The 21250-nt window shown below is 46.1% G+C and overlaps 1 protein-coding gene across 2 annotated transcripts in view; it reads right to left on the reverse strand.

The window, feature by feature from the left end:
• XPO6 (exportin 6) overlaps positions 1–19481 on the reverse strand; it is a 117163-nt gene extending 97682 nt beyond the window's left edge. For both annotated transcript variants that reach the window (XM_033217917.1, XM_033217916.1), the window contains exon 1: positions 18816–19481. In XM_033217917.1, coding sequence (XP_033073808.1) covers positions 18816–18818 — 3 coding nt within the window. In that variant the 5' untranslated portion in view covers positions 18819–19481. The remainder of the gene's footprint in view (positions 1–18815) is intronic.
• Positions 19482–21250: the final 1769 nt, after the last annotated feature.

The following is a 21250-nucleotide window of genomic DNA, read 5'->3' on the forward strand; positions in this document are numbered from 1 at the left end:
GCCAATTGCCAAAGGGTCCTTAAGTACCCCTGCAAATATAGATAACGTTGACCAGGGTGGCAGCTGCTGGGGGATCTCTGAAGGCACCGAATTACACAGGAAGTGTGAGGGCACTGCACAAGGAGAGATCTGTGTCAGGAGGAAGTGACTCTTCCTGGCCAATAGGTTCTCAATGCTCCTCCCATCCCTGCAGATCATTACTAGCCACAAAGGGTGAAGACGCTGCAAAGCAACTCTCTAAACAGGGACTCTCATGTGCCCGGGTTCCACTAATAAACTATAACTTATACAATACAAAAAAAAGATATTGTAATATTGGAACTATACACAGTTCCATCCCTTCACCCCACTGGCAAGGCACTGGATTAGAAAGGCAAAACAGTGGTAGTAGTGGCTGTGGTGACAGTGAGCAGCAGGAAAGGAGACGGTGCCTTTCTGGAGGGAGTGGGTGCACAAGTGAAAGGAAACAGGTACTCAGCCGGGGACCCTGGCCTTCCTCACATCCCTGGATAGTGAAGATGACACTACATGGGGTTTTTAATGAGACTTCAATCCTCGCACAGCAAGCATGCATCACCCGTCCCACGATTCTCAACCAATTTTGCTAGAAGTGACTCAGTCCGTCTCGCAGCTCTGCTTCTTCTATAGGCACCAGCACAAAGCCAAGACTGACCAGAAATCCCACACCCTTCTTCTTCCTGGGCCCTTCCACCCCCAACAGGTGGCTGGGTACACATGTCCTGGGAATGCCTTAATATGAACTGAAGGGTGTGGGCTGTGAAGTCAGGGCAGGTCGCACCTGATGATGACTTCCTGATTACTTATCTGCATGCCCCTGAGCAAATTACCTAACCTCTCGGAGCTCGTTTCTTCACTTGGAAAAAGAACTTTCAACAGTACTCTCCCTCACCAAGTAGCTGTGGGAATGACATCAATGGATGTAAATCCCTTAGCACCCTTATCCATAAATGAGCAAAACTATTTCACTAGATATTTCACTGGTGAGTCAATGAGTTTTTTTTGTTTTTTTTTAAAGGAACAAAATTAAAATCCTACATAAAAAATTAGCTAAATGCTCAAAAACATCCCAAGAATGCCAAATGCCTTTTCACTTTCATTTTTATATACAAATCACCTCTCACTGCTGCAAATGAAGAATGTAAGAATGAAAACATGTCCCATAGGCCTCCATCTGTGTGTTCAGGACAGTAAGAGTTTGGGACTAAACTCATGATTCTAGCAGCAAACACTTTTTTCCTTTTTAAAGAAAGAAATATTGCATAGAACCCCACCGTGTAAAGCAGACTAAATGAGAAACTGCTTAATTAATAAGGGTAGAGGAGGGGGTCTCAAATGCCTGTCTGTACTCCCAAACCTAGTACCCGTGACACCTCCAAGAATCCCTATGGGCCTACAGAGCACCAGAAAAGCCTAGCACTAAAGCCGTTCCCAGCTTTGTGATTCTGGTTCTAACAAGTCTAGAAAGTTTTGGGGGGATAAAAAATGGTTGCTGGCCGGGCGCGGTGGCTCAAGCCTGTAATCCCAGCACTTTGGGAGGCCGAGACGGGCGGATCACGAGGTCAAGAGATCGAGACCATCCTGGCTAACACGGTGAAACCCCGTCTCTACTAAAAATACAAAAAAAAAAAAAAAAACTAGCCGGGCGAGGTGGCGGGCGCCTGTAGTCCCAGCTACTCGGCAGGCTGAGGCAGGAGAATGGCGTAAACCCGGGAGGCGGAGCTTGCAGTGAGCTGAGATCTGGCCACTGCACTCCAGTCCGGGCGACAGAGCGAGACTCCGCCTCAAAAAAAAAAAAAAAAAAATGGTTGCTAAAAAGACTGATTTGTACATTCTCTCTCAAGTATCTTTCAACCGCAAGCCCCATCACCATTCCTGCCCGAGGTCTTTGCTACCTGACCACCAGGGGTGATTAAACCATATCATCACCTGGCCTAACCTAGCTGACTTACTGTCCCCACCTCACCATCCAGAGCCACCCACCTATCCTCTGCCTCAGCCAAACCCAAATTCACCCTTTCCCCTCCACATAACAGTTCCATGTCTTCACACACGCCATTTCCTCTATCTAATATGCTCCTGACTCCTTTAAAAGGTCCCCCCCTCTGTGAAGCCTAATGTAGTCCCCCTATCCCCACCCTCAGAGCTCCTCACTCCTGGGCTTCAACATGACGCCAATCACAATGAACTGAAATTACATCTTTCATTCTCATACAGAGATGGCAAGACAACTGGTGCCACCTTAAGGGAAGACAAGTTAGCAATATTTATCAAATTTCAAACACAACGACAACTTCACCCAGCAATACACTTTTGGTGATTTTTCCTCCAAAGTTTAGGTGTAAAGGATCTTCATGTCAATGCTGTTTGTAAAACAAAAGATTGGAGACAACTTAAATTTCCATCAAGGCAGGATTGGTTAAAGTACATCCACACGGTGAAACACCTTCTAACTATGAAAAACAGTGAGTAAGCTCTATACATATACATATATAGAACCATGAAAACCACTCACCTAAAAACACATTTCCCCATACCCAAGGATTCCAGTCACACATGGCCAGGCGTGGTGGCTAACGCCTGTAATCCCAGCACTTTGAGAGGCCGAGGTGGGCGGACCACTTGAGGTCAGGAGTTAGAGACCAGCCTGGCCAACATGGTGAAATCCTGTCTTTACTAAAATTACACAAATTAGCCAGGTGTGGTGGCGCAAGCCCGTAGTCCCAGCTACTCGGGAGGCTGAAGCAGGAGAATCGCTTGAACCCAGGAGGCGAAGGTTGCAGTGAGTGGAGATCACGCCACTGCACTCCAGACTGAGTAACAGAGACTCAGTCTCAAAAAAAAAGAAAATGTCAAACACTGAGAAAGAGATGCCTGGGGATCTTCTCTGCTTGCCCTTGTCATCCCAAATACCACTCTTGCTCTTAAGCAAAACTCCGCACATTTCCTACAGTCTTATGTATTAGACACTGTCACAAACATATTCATTCTTTAGGATGGTTATTTTTTTGATAACACATAAGAATTTGCACTTACCTGCAAGTTCTCCAATTTGCACTCCGAATCAAGGTAAATACCTACAAGTTTCCTGTTTATTCCACCATGGAATGTGCTGCCTGCCATTCATTGCCTTTCACTCTCCAAGCCCCATACTTTTTCCATCTTTGTCTCTACTTTAGGTTCCATCCCACCCCAACGTCTATAACCCTCTGTCCACTGGCAGTAACTATTGGTATAAACTATTTCTTCCTAGTGGCTGGGGCATGGGACATCCTGGGCAGTTAAATATGCTGAATTCAAGACTGTTGCCATAGATGGATTTCAATTTTCAAAATATAGATTCAATTCAACTTTTACTTAATCTACATCATCTTTTTATGTATTAGGAGATAAGGAAGGACCATATAGTGTATGATAATTTACATAAAATATCCAGAATAAGCACATTCATGAGATAGGAAGCAGATTTGTGGTCACCAGGGGCTGGGGTGAGGGAGAAAGGGGAATGACTGCTTAATGGGTACAGGTTTCCTCTGGAGTGATGAAAAAGTGTGAAACTAGAGTGGTGACTCTTGCACAACATGGTGAATGCACTTAATGTCACTGAACTGCATACTTTAAAAGGGTGACGTTTTATGTTATATGTTGCTATAGTCTGGATGTGGTTTGTCTCCACCTAATCTCATGTCAAAATTTGATCCCCAATGTAGGAAGCAGGGCCTAATGAGAGGTGTTTAGGTCATGGGGGTAGATCCTGATGAATAGATTAATGCCCTCCCTGGCAAGGAGTTGGGGGGTGAGGGTAAGTAAATTCTCACTCGCCTAGTTCCTGAGAGCTGGCTGTTTGAAAGGGCCTGGTGCCAATCCTCTCACTCTCATCCTTCCTCTCTCGCCCTGTGATCTCTGCACACAGATTCCCCTTCACCGGCCACCAGGAGTGGAAGTAGCCTGAGTCCCTTACCACATGCCCTATCTTGAACCTTTCAGCCACCAAAATTGGGAGCCAAATATACCTTTTCCCTTTACAAACTACCCAGCTTCAAATACTCCTTCAGCAACACAAAACAGACTAAAACATGTAGTATTTTAAGGCCGAGGCGGGTAGATCACTTCAGGTCAGGAATTCAAGACCAGCCTAGCGAACATGGTGAAACTCCATCTCTACTAAAAATACAAAAATTAGCCGGGCATGGTGGTTCATGCCTGTAATCCCAGCTACTCGGGAGGCTGAGGCAGGAGAATCGCTTGAATCCGGGAGGCAGAGGTTGCAGTGAGCTGAGATCACGCCACTGCACTTTAGCCTGGCTCAAAAAAAAAAAAAAATGTGCATTTTACTATAGCTTTTTGAAAAGTAACTAACTTAAGACTGGAAAAAACATGTTAAGACACTATTTCTAATACATTAATGTAAATATAAGGGATACCTAAATAAAGCTTAAGGGATCTGTCGCCTATAAACAGACAAAAAATAAAATCTAACTTGTTGGTAAGTTTCCTACATAAACACACAGAAAAAGATACTGAGGAACAATAATGAGAAGCCATTATTTAATCTATTAAATTAGCAACAATTTTCTTAAGATTATCCAATGCTGATGAGTATATTTATCTACAGCTGATGGGAAGAAAAAACTCAAGTAACCTTTCTGGAAAACATGTGATGAAGAGCCTTAAAAATGTTCAGACTAGGCTGGGCGCAGTGGCTCACGCCTGTAATCCCAGCACTTTGGGAGGCCAAGGCAGGCAGACCACGAGGTCAGGAGTTAAAGACCAGCCTGGCCAACATAGTGAAACCCCACTCTACTAAAAACACAAAAAAAATTAGCCAGGCGTGGTGGTGGGCGCCTGTAGTCCCAGCTACTTGGGAGGCTGAGGCAGGAGAACTGCTTGAACTCGGGAGGTGGAGACTGCAGTGAGCCGAGATCGTGCCACTGCACTCCAGCCTGAGCAACACAGACAGACTCTGTCTTAAAAAAAAAAAAAAAGAAAATTGTTCAGACTACATCTAAAAAAACACAGCACTCAGACCCTTGGGCCCTTCTGGGAATCTATCCTAAGGCAATTTTCTAAAATACATACAAAGCTTTTCGCAAAGACATTAATCACATTATTATTTACCATGGCAAAAAAAACAGAACAAAGAACTGCTTAAGAATCCATGCAATGCGGTATTATAAAGCCACTGCAAATATTTATAAAATATTTAATGATCTGAAAAGCCACTTATGCTATAAAGTGGAAAGGCAGAAGAAAAAAAGCTCATTTACAGTGTAATCTCAACCATATTTAAAAAGTAAACAGGAAAAAAGACAAGAAGGAAGCAAATCAAAATGTTATTAGAGATTGAATCCAATGGTAGTAATTTCTTTTTTTTTTAAGTTATCAAATATTCTACAGAGTTCAAAATACTTTTCATAATCAGGATAATAACAACTAAGCAAAATCAAGAAGTGGCAGAGATGATTTTGTGTTTCTACAGTAGCATCAATACCTACTTTAATTGTCTAGCAGTACTAGAATGAAGAAGGCACAGAAACTGAGCTAAATTATTGGTCACAAGGCCAGGAACAACGGCTCACACCTGTAATCCCAGCACTTTGGGAGGCCAAGGCAGGAGGATTGCTTGAGTCCAGGATTTTAAAACCAGCCTGGGCAACATAGCGAGATCATATGCTGACATAAGAAAAAATAATAATTTTAAAATTAAAAAAAAGAAAAAAAGACATTTTAAAAAAATAAATTGCTGGTCACAAATGTTGGAGAGCTTGGCTGCTGCGGTTTGTTTTTTGTTTGTTAGTAAGTACCTATGGGAGAAGAGCATACAAAAACTCCCTATACTATTTCTGCAACTCTTCTATAAGTCTTACATTATCTCAAAATTACATACTTAAAATAAATAAATCCAGCCAGGCGCAGTGGCTCACATGTGTAATCCCAGCACTTTGGGAGGCCAAGGTGGGCAGATCACCTGAGGTTGAGAGTTTGAGACCAGCCTGGACAACATGGTGAAATCCTGTCTCTACTAAAAATATAAAAATTAGCCGGGCATGGTGCCGCATGTAATCCCAGCTACTTGAGGCTGAGGCAGGAGAATCGCTTGAACCCAGAAGGCGGAGGTTGCAGTGAGCTGAGATCATGCCACTGCACTCCAGCCTGGGCAACAAGAGTGAAACTCCGTCTCAAAAAAATGAAATTAAATAAACCCTTTTTATAAAAAATGTTTTATTTAAAAGGACATGAGCCTGTGACACAGCCTCAGGAGGTCCTGATGACATAAAAAAATAAAATAAGAAAATCCTTGATAGACCACTCAATTTATCTTTCTCTAAAAACAAAATGCAGATGAATAATTTCCTGGACAATAACAAAGCACTTGGCTCACTACAACCTCCGCCTCCCGGATTCAAGCAATTCTCCTACCTCAGCTTTCTGAGTAGCTGGGATTACAGGTGCACGCCACCACATCCAGCTAATTTTTGTATTTTTTTAGTAAAGACAGGTCTCGCCATGTTGGTCAGGCTGGTCTCAAACTCCTGACCTCAGGTGATCCGCGCACCTCGGCCTCCCAAAGTGCTGGGATTACAGGCATTAGTCACCGTGCCCGGCCTTTGCCCGGCCTTTTTTTTTTTTGACACAGAGTCTTGTTCTGTCACCCAGGCTAAAGTGCAATGGTGCAATCTCAGTTCACTACAACCTCCAACTCCTGGGTTCAAGTGATTCTCCTGCCTCAGCCTCCCAAGTAGCTGAGATTACAGGCACCCGCCACCACACCTGGCTAATTTTTGTATTTTTAATAGCGATAGGGTTTCACTTATTTGGCCAGGCTGGTCTCCAACGCCTGACCTTGTGATCCTCCCACCTTGGCCTCCCAAAGTGCTGGGATTACAGGCATGAGCCACCGCATCTGGCCTCCTCATGAATTTTTTAAAAGGCCTTCCCTGGGCCAGGCACAGTGGCTCACTCCTATAATCCCAGCACTTTGGGAGGCCGAGGCGGGTGGATTACCTGAGGTCAGGAGTTCGAGACCAGCCTGTCCAACATGGTGAAACCCTGTCTCTACTAAGAATACAAAAATTAGCCAGGCATGGTAGTGGGCACCTGTAATCCCAGCAACTTGGGAGGCTGAGGCAGGAGAATCGCTTGAATCCAGAGGCAGAGGTTGTAGTGAACCAAGATCATGCCACTACGCCCCAGCCTGGGCAAAACAGAGGGAGACTCTAGCTCAAAAAAAGAAAGGGAAAAGGAAAGGAAAGGACAGAACTTCTCAGGTCTGATTTTCGGTCAGTTTAGAAACCAACGATTTTTCTTCCAGCTCCATTTGTCTCATAAAACACCTTTAACTTTTCAGGGAGCCCTAGACCAGAGATCTTTTTCATTATAACCTTCATATAAACAGCAGTAGGCTGCTCTAATGGAAATGAACCTATTGTACATGCTAAGCCTAATGAGCTTACCTGAATTGAAACTCAAAGAAATCAAGCAATCTTCCTTTTTGTTGATGTCCTGTAATATGGACCAGCCACCACTGTGCCCTCTTTTTTTTTTGAGACGGAGTCTTGTCTGTCACCCAGGCTGGAGTGCAGTGAGCCAAGATCGCACCACTGCACTCCAGCCTGGGCAACAGATAAAGACTCCTTATCATAAAAAAGAAACCTAGTGATGTAGAAAAAACACAGGCCTTGGAGTTGGAATCTTAGAACTGAATCCTGGCTCTGTCAACTCACTAGGTAATTCTTATTTGTTTTTTTGTTTTTTTATTTTCTTAGCCCAGCTGAAGAGAACAGTAGGTAACTTTGGACAAGTTACTTAGCATTACCCATCCTGGGCCTCAGCGTCCTTATCCTCCTCAACTATAAAATGGGAACATAATACCTACCTGGCAGGGTGGCTGTGAGATTAAATCAAGGACCCTACGCAGTATGCATGAGAGTCCCTTAACGATAACTCGCACAGAGTGCAATTATGAAACACAGACCTTTTCTCCCTCTACACCCATTTCCTTCCCTTCCCATTAGCCTTTCACCCCCTCACTTCTCTGCCCTGTGTCTTTCTTTGGTTAAGATCTACAAGGACCTCACCTCACCCCACTCCTACTCTTTTCATTGTTCCTCCGTGGTTCTTCTAGTAGCAATTAGCTTTGGGGCTCCCCAGTAAGCACACCACCCCCCCAGCACTTGTTCTAACAACTTCCCTTGCTCACCTGCTACCCATCTCCATCCACCAGGGTGAAAAATACAGTTATCTGAGCTTGCTGGTTGCATGGATTTTGGAAATACAAGGTGTTTACTGCATTCATACTCTATTTCAATCTTACCACCCTCTCCAAATACTACTACTATCGTTTACTAACCTCAAGGGCCCACCCTGACCTGCTTGGGTTTATTTTTACACCTGACTCTTAATTACTCATGTATCTGCTGAATGCTCACTAGGCACTAGAGAGGCAAAGCAGAGTCAGACGCACTCTGCTATGGGCTCTTAAAGAGAAAGAACTAATCCTCCTCACTCCCAGGCTTGGAGTGGGAAGGAGGAGGAGGGAACAGGGAAGGAGGCAAGAGTTCCACATTTTGCTCTTGAAACTTCTGAACTGTCTGACACTTACTGTAAGAATGTAGTCTTGGCTGGGCACAGTGGCGCATGCCTGTAATCCCAGCACTTTGGGAGGCCGAGGCGGGAGGATCACGATGTCAGGAGATCAAGACCATCCTGGTTAATATGGTGAAACCCCGTCTCTACTAAAAATACAAAAAATTAGCCAGGCATGGCAGCGTGCACCCGCAGTCCCAGCTACTTGGGAGGCTGAGGCAGGAGGATCGCTCGAACCCGGGAGGCGGAGCTTGTAGTGAGCCAAGATCGCGCCACTGCACTCCAACCTGGGCAACAGAGCAAGACTCTGTCTCAAAAATAATAAGAAGAATAAGAAGAAGGAGGAGGAGGAGGAGGAGGAGGAGGAGGAGGTAGTCTTGTCATTCTTATATTAACAAAAACAAATAACTCAAAATAATGAAAGCCAAAAAATACCAAACTATAATCAAAGGTGACCTATGTTAAACTAGCAGCTGGAAAGCCTCAGAGAGGCAATGTTTATGGCAACCTTGAGATGTCACATAAGTTTCATTTGCAAGAAAAAAAAAGGGCACTAGAGCACAGGGAACAGCATGAGTAAAGGCAGACAAGTATGAAAGTGCACTGAGTGTTCTGGGAATGACAAATAGTTTGCTGTGGCTGGAAAACAAGGTGTAATTTGGGAAGTCTTTCAAAGACACTCCAAATAAATCACTTTAAGTATTTAATGAACCATCTTCATCCTTACTAAGAGACCTCAAAGTAAGTAAGAAACTTAAAATTCAGGGCCCACGTTGAAAACTTGGTCTCTAACAACAGTGGGAACCTTCTGCTCTGAATGAGTGGGGTTCACGTGGCATGATCATACCCGAACTCTAGAAGGCAGCTCAGCAGTACGGAAGATGGACACAGGGACGCAGAACCTGGAAGAGGACTGGTCATGATAGCAACAACCAAAGCAAGAGACAATGACAGCCTGATCAAAGTAGAGGGAATGGAGGGAAAGGTCAGGGTCAGGACACAGATATGTTAGCAGCAGCATCAACAGGTCTGGAAGCAGGGGGGCTTGTAGAAGAGGAAGTTAAAGATGACTCAGGTTAATCGTTTGACTAGTTAGAAAATGAGGTCATGGCCGGGCGCGGTGGCTCAAGCCTGTAATCCCAGCACTTTGGGAGGCCGAGACGGGCGGATCACGGGGTCAGGAGTTCGAGACCATCCTGGCTAACATGGTGAAACCCCGTCTCTACTAAAAAATACAAAAAAAAAAAAAAAAAAAAGAAAGAAAATGAGGTCATTAACAGAATCAGGGCACGGCAGAGGAGGCACTAAACTGAGAGAAAGATGATGGATTTGGTTTAAGACACACTTAATTTGATGTTGTCAGAACACTGGATATCTACAGCTGGTAAGGGTTTAGTTTTCACTGGTACACGGGTCATAGCTGAAGCCACAGGAGGCTAAACCAAGAGACTAATATCATGGATGCCACAGGAGCCAAGAAGAAAAGTGTTTCAAGGGAAGAAAAGGAGATCAGTGGCTGCCAAAGGCCACACAGAGAGGTCAAATGACCTAAGGATTGAAAATATGCATTAAACAGAACTCAGCACACACAGGATACACATAATCTTGAAAAGTAGTGAAGAAAAAAAGTCAGTCTGCTGGCCGGGCACAGTGGCTCACGCCTGTAATCCTATCACTTTGGGTGGCTGAGGCTGGAGGATCACTTGAGCCCAGTGGCTCGAGGCCAGCCTGGGCAACATGGTGAAATCTCGTCTCTACAAAAAATACAAAATTACCGAGGCGTGGTGATGCATGCGTGTAGTTCCAGCTACTCAGGAGGCTGAGGTGGGAGGATCGTATGAGCCCCAAGAGATAGAGGTTGCAGTGAGACATGATTACTCCACTGCACATCGACCTGTGCGACAGAGTAAGACCCCATCTCAAAAAAAAAAAAAAAAAAAGGCCGTCTGCAATGGGTTGTAGAATGAATGACGGGGGAAAGGAGAGGTGGAAGGCTGAAAAAGTAGAGGAAGAGAGGGCTGGGCGCAGCAGCTCACACCTGTAATCCCAGCACTTTGGGAGGCTGAGGCAGGCAGATCACAAGGTCAGGAGATTGAGATCATCCTGGCTAACGTGGTGAAGCCCCGTCTCTACTAAAAAATACAAAGAATTAGCCGGGTGTGGTGGCGGGTGCCTGTAGTCCCAGCTACCTGGGAGGCTGAGGCAGGAGAATGGCGTGAATCCAGGAGGCAGAGCTTGGAGTGAGCCAAGATCACGCTACTGCACTCCAGCCTAGGGAACAGAGACTCTGCCTCAAGAAAAAAAAAAAAAAAAAAAAAGTAGAGGCAGAGAGTGGCAACCACACTTTCAGGAATTCCTATCCTTTCAACACAGCCTATGCCATCACATCTTCCTTGGCTTAGACAGATATGTTTGACAATGCAACTACTTAAGATCTTAACATCCTTCTCCTGCCCAGGGCCAACTACCTTCATCTCCACAGTGCCACAACTGTTCACCTACCTACAGAGATAGCCACGTCCCATATTTCATCAGCACATGGCCCATCTCCTGTCATCTCTTCCTATCAATTTACCTGTTATCGCTTCCATTCCTACCAAATCCAAATCACCAACTGATTAAAACTTTCTACTACTCCCAATCACCAGTCTACAGGCTTCCAAAATCAGCTTGTGCTTTTCCTTCTTCCTCATCTCTTAACTCTGGAATCAGTTTTAAGTGACAACTCCCTTTCCCAGGTCTTCCTCTCAACCACTAATTACACATGCAAGAACAGGCAGGCCCTTGTCACATCCACAAAGGCATGGTGTAACATCTGGTTTCCTGCATCTAACCTACACACAGCAGATTGAGTTTCATTTAAGGAAAAATCATCCAACAAAAGAAAGCCAAACTCCCTACGGTAGTAGTGGAGACCCTCCATCATCTAGCCACAAACTACCTTGATAACCTTCTCTCCAACTGCTTCTTCAAACCCTTCTCTTCCAAAACTTCTATCCATGCTAGAGAGCCTAGTTTACTCCCTCCCTAAAGCTCCCTTTGAACACACAAGACCTCAACAACATCCCTACCACAATTTAATTGCCCACTATGCCAAGAATTGCTCTAGACTCTTGGGATACATGAACAAAAAAAATGAGAGATTCCCTAGCTTTACAGAGCTAACATTTTAGCAGGAGACAACAAAATAACGACCTCATTAATAACACTGAGTATATAAAATGTTAAAAAATTGTACAAAAAGAGGTAAAGCAGGATGTGAGGGACTGGAAGTGCTGAAGTGGCATCACCATTTTAAACAGGGTGGTGATGACAGGCCCCACTGGAAAAGTGACTCTTGAGGCTTAAAAGGTTTAGTCAAGCAGATTCTCAGGGAGAGCACGGTCCAAGCAGAGGCAGGGAACCAGGCCGAAGGCCTAGAGCAGGAACATGCCCAAAAGGTCTGAAGAGCAGTAAGAAGGCCAAGGGAGCTGCAGCAAAGCCAGTGAGAGCTAAAGGAGCCGAGCTAGAGGGGAGATGTGACCCGTCGTCTCACAAACCAGCTTGGATGTCAAGCAGACAGCTGGAGACTAAAGAATCGGAGCTGAGGAGAGAGATGTTGGGTTATAGGTGTCCGGATTAAGACACTAAGTTCGAGGCCTAGTGTTCCGGCTATGAGACGAGAAACAACCTGCACTACAGGAGGAAAATGAAGAACACACCTTAGTGTCTCAGCGGCCAAGTGACGAAAGGCTGAATTGCAGACGGGGTACTCAACTTGTCTGATGCTACTGACAGATCCAATAAGATGGGGAATGAGAGCTAACCACTGGATTTAGCAACACTGGTGGGAGGGACCTTGATAAGTGAGATTAAAAGAGAATAATGCCAGGTTTGGGGGTTCACACCTATAATCCCAGCATTTTGGGAGGCCTAAGCAGGGGGATCCCTTGAGCCCAGGAGTTCGAGGCTGCTGTGAACTATGGTCACTCCACTGCACTCTAGCCTGGGCGACAGAGCGAGAGCCTATGTCTAAAATTAATGAGCAAAAGGGAAAGTGAGGAATTAGAGACCAAGTACAGGCCACTCTTTCCTGGGGTTTTGTTGCAAAGGGGAACAGAGAAATAGAGCAATAACTGCCCAGGAAAGTAGGAGTTACGGTTTCAGATTAAAAAAAAGAATCATGTTTGTGTACCATATGTATATATGTGCATAGCTATGCATATAAAGCCCTAGAAAGTCCTACGCACCCAACAAACGTTTATTTCCTTCACTCTCACTTCACACTTATCATTTCCTATTATCTTTGTTGCTATATATCTGACCTTTGTAACTGTCTGTAAGAAACTTTCACTTAAAAGGCCCTTTCTCTGTCCCAGTGTCAAACTCTTCTTTATCCTTCAAGACTCAAATATCCTCTCCTGGGAAGACTTCCCTGACTCTTCTCAGCCAATCTCTCTCAGGTCGGTACCTATGCAATCTTTATACCAATGCCCCTTTGCATCAACACATTCTTCTACTATCACCTGTATCACAGTCTCTTGTATTTTCAGAGTATGTTGTCTTATCTTCCCCACTAAACTGACTCCCAGAGGGCAGGGGCAGTATTAAATATCACCCTGGAAGTGTAACGGGTATGAGCACTGACTTGCTGTGTGACCTTGGGAAGTTGCCTAACCTCTCAGTGCACTGAATGTCAGCTATAAAACGTGAAATTAAAACTGCCTTTAAGCCAGACACAGTGGTTCACGCCTATAATCCCAGCACTTTGGGAGGCCCAGACGGGTGGATTATCTGAGGTCAGGAGTTCAAGACCAGCCTGGCCAACATGGCGAAACCCCATCTCTACTAAAAATACAAAAATTATTCAGGCGTGGTGGTGCGCATCTGTAGTCCAAGCTACTCAGGAGGCTGAGGCAGGAGAATCGCTTGAATCCAGGAGGTGGAGACCGCAGTGAACCAAGATCACACCATTGCACTCCAGCTTAGGTGACAGAGCAAGACTCTGTCTCAAAAAAGAAAAAAAAAAAAAAAACTGCCTCTACCTCCTGGAGTTGTTTGGGATGGGAAATGGGTCAATAGATGGAAGATGCCTGGCATACAGAAAACAATATATACACATACATATACATACACACACACACACATACATATTAACTATTATATGTTATATTGTAACCACAGCACCTAGGGTTGTAAACTTCATAGCAAGAAGTCAATACATTATTTCATGATTATTTGGCCTAGTGTAGTGGCTCACTCCTGTAATCCTAGCACTTTGGGAGGCTGAGGCAAGAGGACTGCTTGAGGTCAGAAGTTCAAGACTAGGCTGGGAAACAAAGCAACCCCCACTCGCTACAAAAAATAAAAATAAAACAGTTAGCTGGGCATGGTGGCATGGGCCTGTAGTCCCCCAGCTACTGAGGAGGCTGAGGTGGCAAGATTACTTGAGACCAGGAGATTGAGGCTGCTATGAGCTGTGACTGAGGTGCTGCACCCCAGCCTGGACAACAGTGTAAGACCCTGCCTCAAAAAATAAATATACAATAAAAATAAAAACCAATAACAAAAACTCTGGCTTAATCTACTTATTTCTTCATACTACATTAATTTTGCTGACCACATTTTGGTTTTATCAGGTGATTTGAACCATATCATACACTAATTTTTTCAGAAGCTATTCAAGTCATTTCTTGAAAGGTAATTTTTTTCTCCAGACTATCTCTAATGCTGTGACTGACATACAAAACCTCTGGGTACCACTGAACCTTTCCCTGCCATCTCCCTGCACCAAGTCTTCTTCCTACCTCTCAGGGGTACAATGCAATGCTGTGGGTGAATAAGTAGATGACATGCCATGCGAGTGGCTAAAGTTCAGTTCTGATTCTGCCTCCATTATAGGGGCCACTCATGGTAACTGATATTAACAAAATAAGGCCAGGTGCGGTGGCTCCCACCTGTAATCCCAGCACTTTGGGAGGCCGAGGCAGGCGGATCACCTGAGGTCTGGAGTTCGAGACCAGCCTGACCAACGTGGTGAAACCCTACCTCTACTAAAAAATACAAAAATTAGCCAGGTGTGGTGGTGGATGCCTGTAATCCCAGCTACTCAGGAGGCTGAGGCAGGAGAATCACTTGAATCTGGGAAGCAGGGGTTGCAGTGAGCCAAGATCGCGCCACTGCACTCTGGCCTAGGTGAAAGAGCAAGACGTCGTCTCAAAAAAAAAACAGAAAAAAGAAAAGAAACCTTAGCAGGCAATTCAATTTCTAAGCAACTAAAAAAGAACTCAATTTTGCACACAATTTTCATACTAAGCAACAGCTCACTCAATACTAAGTAACAATTTCTCAGCAAAATAGTGGGAACCTCTAACATGTCACACCACTTAAGAATCCATGGGAATGCAACCAAAAATGATTTAATCAAATTCAGTTAAAGTATGCTAGCTCTTCCTGTAATTCTATACTGCAACTATAAATCTTTTTAAACTGGTTCTGAATGTGAAGGTCAAGAGGGATAGTGTAAGCGAAATTCCTCATGCTCCCTATGCCCCACCACTATCTCTCTAAGCAAATAAAATACAGGTGGAGGACTCTCCTGATCTTCCTTCCCATGAAGCAGCACCAAAAGAGCACAGGCTCCGGAGTAGAGCACTTTGGGTCTAAATGCCAACTCCACCATTTGTCAACTAGGAATCCTAGAACAGGTCTGTCCATCTCCCACTTCAGCAGGAACAGCCATAGTGGAACCTAGCAGAGTTGGTGGAGTTTACTGATACTGAATGACTAAGAGAAAAAGTAGGTCAGGCGCAGAGGCTCACGCCTATAATACCAGAACTTTGGGAGGCCGAGGCGACTGGATCACCTGAGGTCAGGAGTTTGAGACCAGCCTGGCCAACCTGGTGAAACCCCATCTCTACTAAATATACAAAAAAAAAAAAACTAGCCGAGAGTGATGGCAGATGCCTGTAATCCCAGCTACTCGGGAGGCTAAGGCTGGAGAATCATTTGAATCCAGGAGGCAGAGGTTGTAGTGATCCAAGACTGTGCCACTGCACTCCAGCCTGGATGACAGAGCGAGACTCCATCTCAAAAAAAAATGAAAGAGAGAGAAAAAAAAAAAGTAATGAGTGAAGAATAGCCAGCACATCAAAGATGCTTAATAAGTGGTAGTCTTTATCACATTATGCCACTTTCAAGTCTTATAGAGTTGAAGATTTAAAAAGAAGATATTAAAAAGGCTCAAACTTATGCCAACTAATACCCTTAAAAGTAAAAATGTTAAGTCAGCAAGAAATGGAGAGGAAATAATTGCCTGGAATAAAGAGCTGGGATCCCAGGGTAAAGACCCTCTGCCTGTAAGACACCAGCCAGGCAATAGTTTCCTTACCTTTGGGGGACAGGGCCTACCCCACCCAAGCTCCTGACCCTGGGATACCTACAGATGAACTACTGTGTCAAGTGACACAAAAAGGACAATCCTATTCACATCAACTATGGCCACCCCCTGTGTACTTAAATAACTGAAATCTAGGTGACAAAAACTTTGACTTGCAATATACCTCAGAAAAAATGCACATGGGGTTCATGAAGCCAACTACTTTACAGTTCATTACTCAAAGGTGGTCATTCCCATGATGCTCTACTGACTGTCAACTAAAATGAAACCTGAATACAAGGGTGCTGGGCTAGCTCAGTCAATAACAAAATTCTGTCCAAGGGTCCTAAAGCAATGCTATAAGTTTCCCAAGGGGAGGAATGTGCGTCTTGTTCATCTGTACATGCCCTAGGCCCTGGTATATGGTGGTTACTGAAAATTCACTTGTAAGATCTGTACACCCATATTCACAGCAGTATTATTCACAATAGCCAAAGGGTGGAAGCAACCCAGGTATCCACTGAAGGATGAAAGGATATACAAAATGTAGCACATACACACAATGGAATTCAGCCTTCAAAAGGAAGGAAGCTCTGACACACGCTATGACATGGATGAAACTCGAGAACACTGTACCATGTGAAATACGCCAGTCACAACAGGCCAAATACTGCATGACTCCACTTACATGAACTACCTAAAGTAGTCAAATTCATAGAAAGAGAAACTAAAGCTGGGTGGGGGAGAAACTGAAAAAAGAGGGGTATAGGTTGCTTTGGGAAAAAAATCTTTGGAGACAGATGGTGGTGATGGCTGCAAAACAATGTAATGTTCTTAACGTCACTGAACAGCACACTTAAAAAATGGTTAAAATGCCAAATTTTAATTACGTATATTTTACTGCAATTAAAAAAACACAACTTAAAAAGTATATTGAGGCCGGGCATGGTGGCTCATGCCTGTAATTCCAGCACTTTGGGAGGCTGAAGCGGGTGGATCACCTGAGGTCAGGAGTTCGAGACCAGCCTGACCAACATGGTGAAACCCCATCTCTACTAAAAACACAAAACATAGCCGGGCATGGTGGCGCATGCCTATAATCCCAGCTACTCAGGAGGCTGAGGCAGGAGAATCACTTGAACCCAGGAAGCAGAAGTTGCAGTGAGCTGAACTGCACCACTGCACTCCAGCCTGGGCAACAAGAGCTAAACTCCATCTCAAAAAAAAAAAAAGTATACTGAAAGAATAAATGAAGGAAGGAATGAGTGCTACTTTCATCAGGCACTAAATGTTATACCTCATACCTCTAGATTATTATTTAGATAATTCCTATCCCCAAATTTCATAGTTGAGGAAATTGGAACTGAGAGCTTAACTGATTTGCACAATTCATACTTTGTAATACATATGTTAAAATATATAGACTCAGCTGTACATGGTGGCTCACGCCTGTAATCCCAGCACTTTGGGAGGCTGAGGAGGATGGATCACTTGAGCTCAGGAGTTCAAGACCAGCCTGGGAAACATGGTGAGACCTCATCTGCACAAAAAATTAGCCAGGCATGGTGGCGCACACCTGTAGTCCCAGCTATTTGGGAGGCTAAGGTGGGCGGGCTGCTTAAGCCCAGGAGGTCGAGGCTGCAGTGAGCCATGAATGTGCCACTGCACTCCAGCCTAGGAAACAAAGCAAGACTCTGTCTCAAAAAAAAATAGTAATAATAAAACACATACACTATACGTACAGCATATACTGTACGGTGCTGCTCAGCATTAATGGTGTACTTTATCCAGCTGGCTGTAAGCTCCATATCTCAGGACCTACACACTACCCACAGGCCCTTTGAATGTTTCGAAAATTCCACAGGCCTTAAGGTCTGTATCACGAAAACTACAGCTATGTCCCTTTCTCTATTATACCACTAACTTGGCAGGGGTAAAATGGGTGAAACTGAGGAGAACAGCTCCACCCCTCGAGGTGTTCAACCACAGGCTGGGTGATCCAGTACTCACTAAGGGCTTACTATGTGCCAAGAGCTGGGGCAGATAAGGGGTTCAGACAATTTGGTCTTTGAGGGAGCTGTGTCTACCGCAACAGATAGATAAGGCTCAGAAATAATTACAAGAGCAAAAAGACAAATGCTTAACAAAGAGATGTGGGTACATACATTTAGGGGAGTAGTGAAAGTATCTATCGGTCTAGAAAACGTGGAAGGTATCTTCAGCAGAGTTCAGAGCATGTAGAATAGCAGCCTCAGTGTCAAAAGATCCCGACCATTCCTGACCTTGCCATCACCTGCGCAAGTGACCTCTGTAAATCCCTCTCCGTTTCTCCATATATAAACCTACACCTGGATGAGACGTTTCTCCTACAATCACCCAGCTCTCTAAGTGTATTAGAGATGCCTAGGTTCAAATCTTAACACTGTTAAAAAGTCGCTTGACCTTGAGCTGGAGAATTAATTGCTCCGTGCCTCGGTCTCCCCACTTCCGAAGAGAGGATTGGTGTGATCATTAAATACTACTGCACGCCAATCACTTCGCGCAGGGCCTTGCCAAGTAGTAAGCCCTCAATAAACGATAGTTATTGTCCGGAGGAGCTGCAGGAGGCAAACACCAGATGCAAGGGTTGTGCCTACAGCGCTCCCAGGGCCCTCCCAGGCCTGAGCCATCATCCCTGGGGGGATGGGAGCACAGGGCCGGGGCTGCACACTCTGCACGCATGTGTCACCGGCCAGGCTCCGCACGCGCCTCTCCCCGCCATGGGGAGAGTAGCGATGGTTCAGCAGCCCCGGAGCCCATTCTCACCCCTCGGGTAGGGCACCCCAGGAGGGAAAGGGGCTCCAATCCCACTTACCATGCTGGCCGGGGAGGGGGCGGCTCAGATGAGCTGGTTCTTGGGCTTCGGACACGTCCCGCTCCCACAGTTCAGGTCATGGTCCCGGCAGATTCGGGAAGTCCCCCACCCATGCAAAGACAACCCCTTCCCCACCGGGCCCCGAGGGGACCCTCTAAAAAGGGCAGGGCCGCCCAGGTCGCCTCATCGGGGGCCCCTGAGACAATTCATCCAGACCCACCCGCCCCTCCCCAAGGAGACTGAAAAAGCAGGAAATGAGACTCGGATGCCGGCGAGGAGGGCGGTGGCTCGGGACCCCCGCCCGGGCCCGACCCCCGCGGGGGAAGCTGCGGGCCCAGGCAGGGGCTCCCCGGCCTCCGCGGGCAGAGGTGGCGGCGGGCCCGGCCCCGAGGCTGAAGGGGCGGAGGCTGACGGGCCTCGACTGCGCGGCCCAGGCGGCCGGCTCAGGGGAGAGGCCCGGGGACCCGCGCTGTCCTACCAGCCTCAGCCCACACGGCCGCTGCCGCCGCCCCCCAGAGCATCCCTGCTAGCACCCGCCCTGGAGCCGCCCGCTAGTACCGCGCAGCCGCCCCCGACCAACAGCCCCAACGCGCCGGAAGTGGTGAGCGCCGGGAGGCCCCACAGCGCGGCCGCCGGGCTGCGGCGCTGGAACCGGACCAATCCGGAATCGAGCGGGGCGAGCGGGAGGAGCGGGCGGAGGGTGGAGGGCGGGGCCGCACCTGACGGCTCCCACAGGCCCCGCCTTCTTGCCACGCCCTCTCTTGCCCCGCCCGCTGCGCCCACCGCCAGTCTGTCCACGCGGGCCGGCAGCCATCTTGGTAAAGGGAACCCGGGCTGCCATTTTAGTAAAGGCGTGGTTTCTGTTTCGCTTTTTTCGCCCATTCATTCCGCAAAGCTTTAGTGAGTGTCTTTTACGTACGGAGCATCGAGCTGGCAGCGTGGCGACACGCGGCCTCGTGGAGCTTACATTCATGCAGTCCACACGCTCTTGCCCGACTATATCCCAGGTGCTGCTGTGGGTGCTAGGACCGGGGAGATAAACGTAACTTCAATAGTCAAGGTGCTGAGGGGGGCAGAGAATGTGTTGGATTCCTGTTCCTATCCTCCAACCCACATTACTCATGAAAGTGCGCATCTTTATTTTGTTTGTTTTATTTTTAGGGAGAGGATCTTGTTCTGTTGCCCATGCTGGAGTGCGGTAGCACAATCATGCCTCACTGCAGCCGCAACCTCCTGGCGCGCCACCATGCCTAGCTACATTTTTTTATTTTTTCAGAGATGAGGTCTGCTTTTGATGCTCGGGCTGGTCTGGAACTCCTGCGCTCAAGCAGCTTTCCAGGGATTGCAGGTGTGAGTCATCCAGCCAGGCTGAAACTGCTAATTTTAAGAAACGGAATCAGGAAACTATCCCAAACAGCTGAGGCTGAGCCCGCGAGTGTGCCTACTACATAGATTGCAGCACATCTATATAACCCAATGGCTCTTGTCAACCTTAAATAACGAGATTGAGAAAATAGTATTAAGTATAGGGTTTATTCAAGCCCAAAGCTTGACGATGGCCCACCAGAAGTATAGTCCAATTAGCGGCAGTTACAAATGGGGTTTGTTTGTTTTTAAGACAGGGTCCTGCTGTGTCGCCCAGGCTAGAGTGTAGTTTGTTGTGTTTTTTTGAGACAGAGCCTCGCTCTCGCCCAGACTGGAGTGCAATGGCGCAATCTCCGCTCACTGCAACCTCCGCCTCCCGGGTTCAAACGATTATCGTGCCTCCTCCTCTCCAGTAGCTGGGACTTACAGGCACCCGCCATCATGCCCGGCTATTTTTTGTATTTTTAGTAGAAATGGGTTTCACCATGTTGGCCAGGCTGGTCTTGAACTCCTGATCTCAGGTGATCCACCAGCCTCGGCCTCCCAAAGTGCTGGGATTACAGGCGTGAGCCATCCCGCCCAGCCTCAAGTGGGTTTCTACGGAAAAAAGAGGCATTATATAAGGTTGAATAGGAATGGTGAGAAAGGGGGAAAAATAACATAAGCTATTGCCTATACATTGTTCTTTCTATCACAAATTTCAGGAACCTGAAGGAAATAGGGGAGGCAGCTAGTCTGGAACAAAATGTCTTTAAACAATTGTCCCCGGGCATGTGGAGGTGGGAGTGTGCCCGAAATCCCATACACAAGCCTCAGTGGACCTGACAAATTTTGCATATTTCACATAACTCAGACTGCCCTGAGCTATTTTTCTTCCCTCTCAAACCTCAGTGTGATCTGAATCAGTTCACACAGAAGGACTGTTAAAACAAAGATTACTCGCCCCACTCATAGGTTTGAAATGGGGCTGAATAATTTGCATTTCTAACAAGCTCCCAAATGAAGCTGATGCTGCAGGTCTAGATACCTCCCACATTGGGAGAACCACTGATACACTTTACTACTGAAAG

This window comes from Trachypithecus francoisi, unplaced genomic scaffold (assembly GCF_009764315.1).
Source record: "Trachypithecus francoisi isolate TF-2019V2 unplaced genomic scaffold, Tfra_2.0 Lachesis_group10, whole genome shotgun sequence".
Lineage (NCBI taxonomy): Eukaryota > Metazoa > Chordata > Mammalia > Primates > Cercopithecidae > Trachypithecus > Trachypithecus francoisi.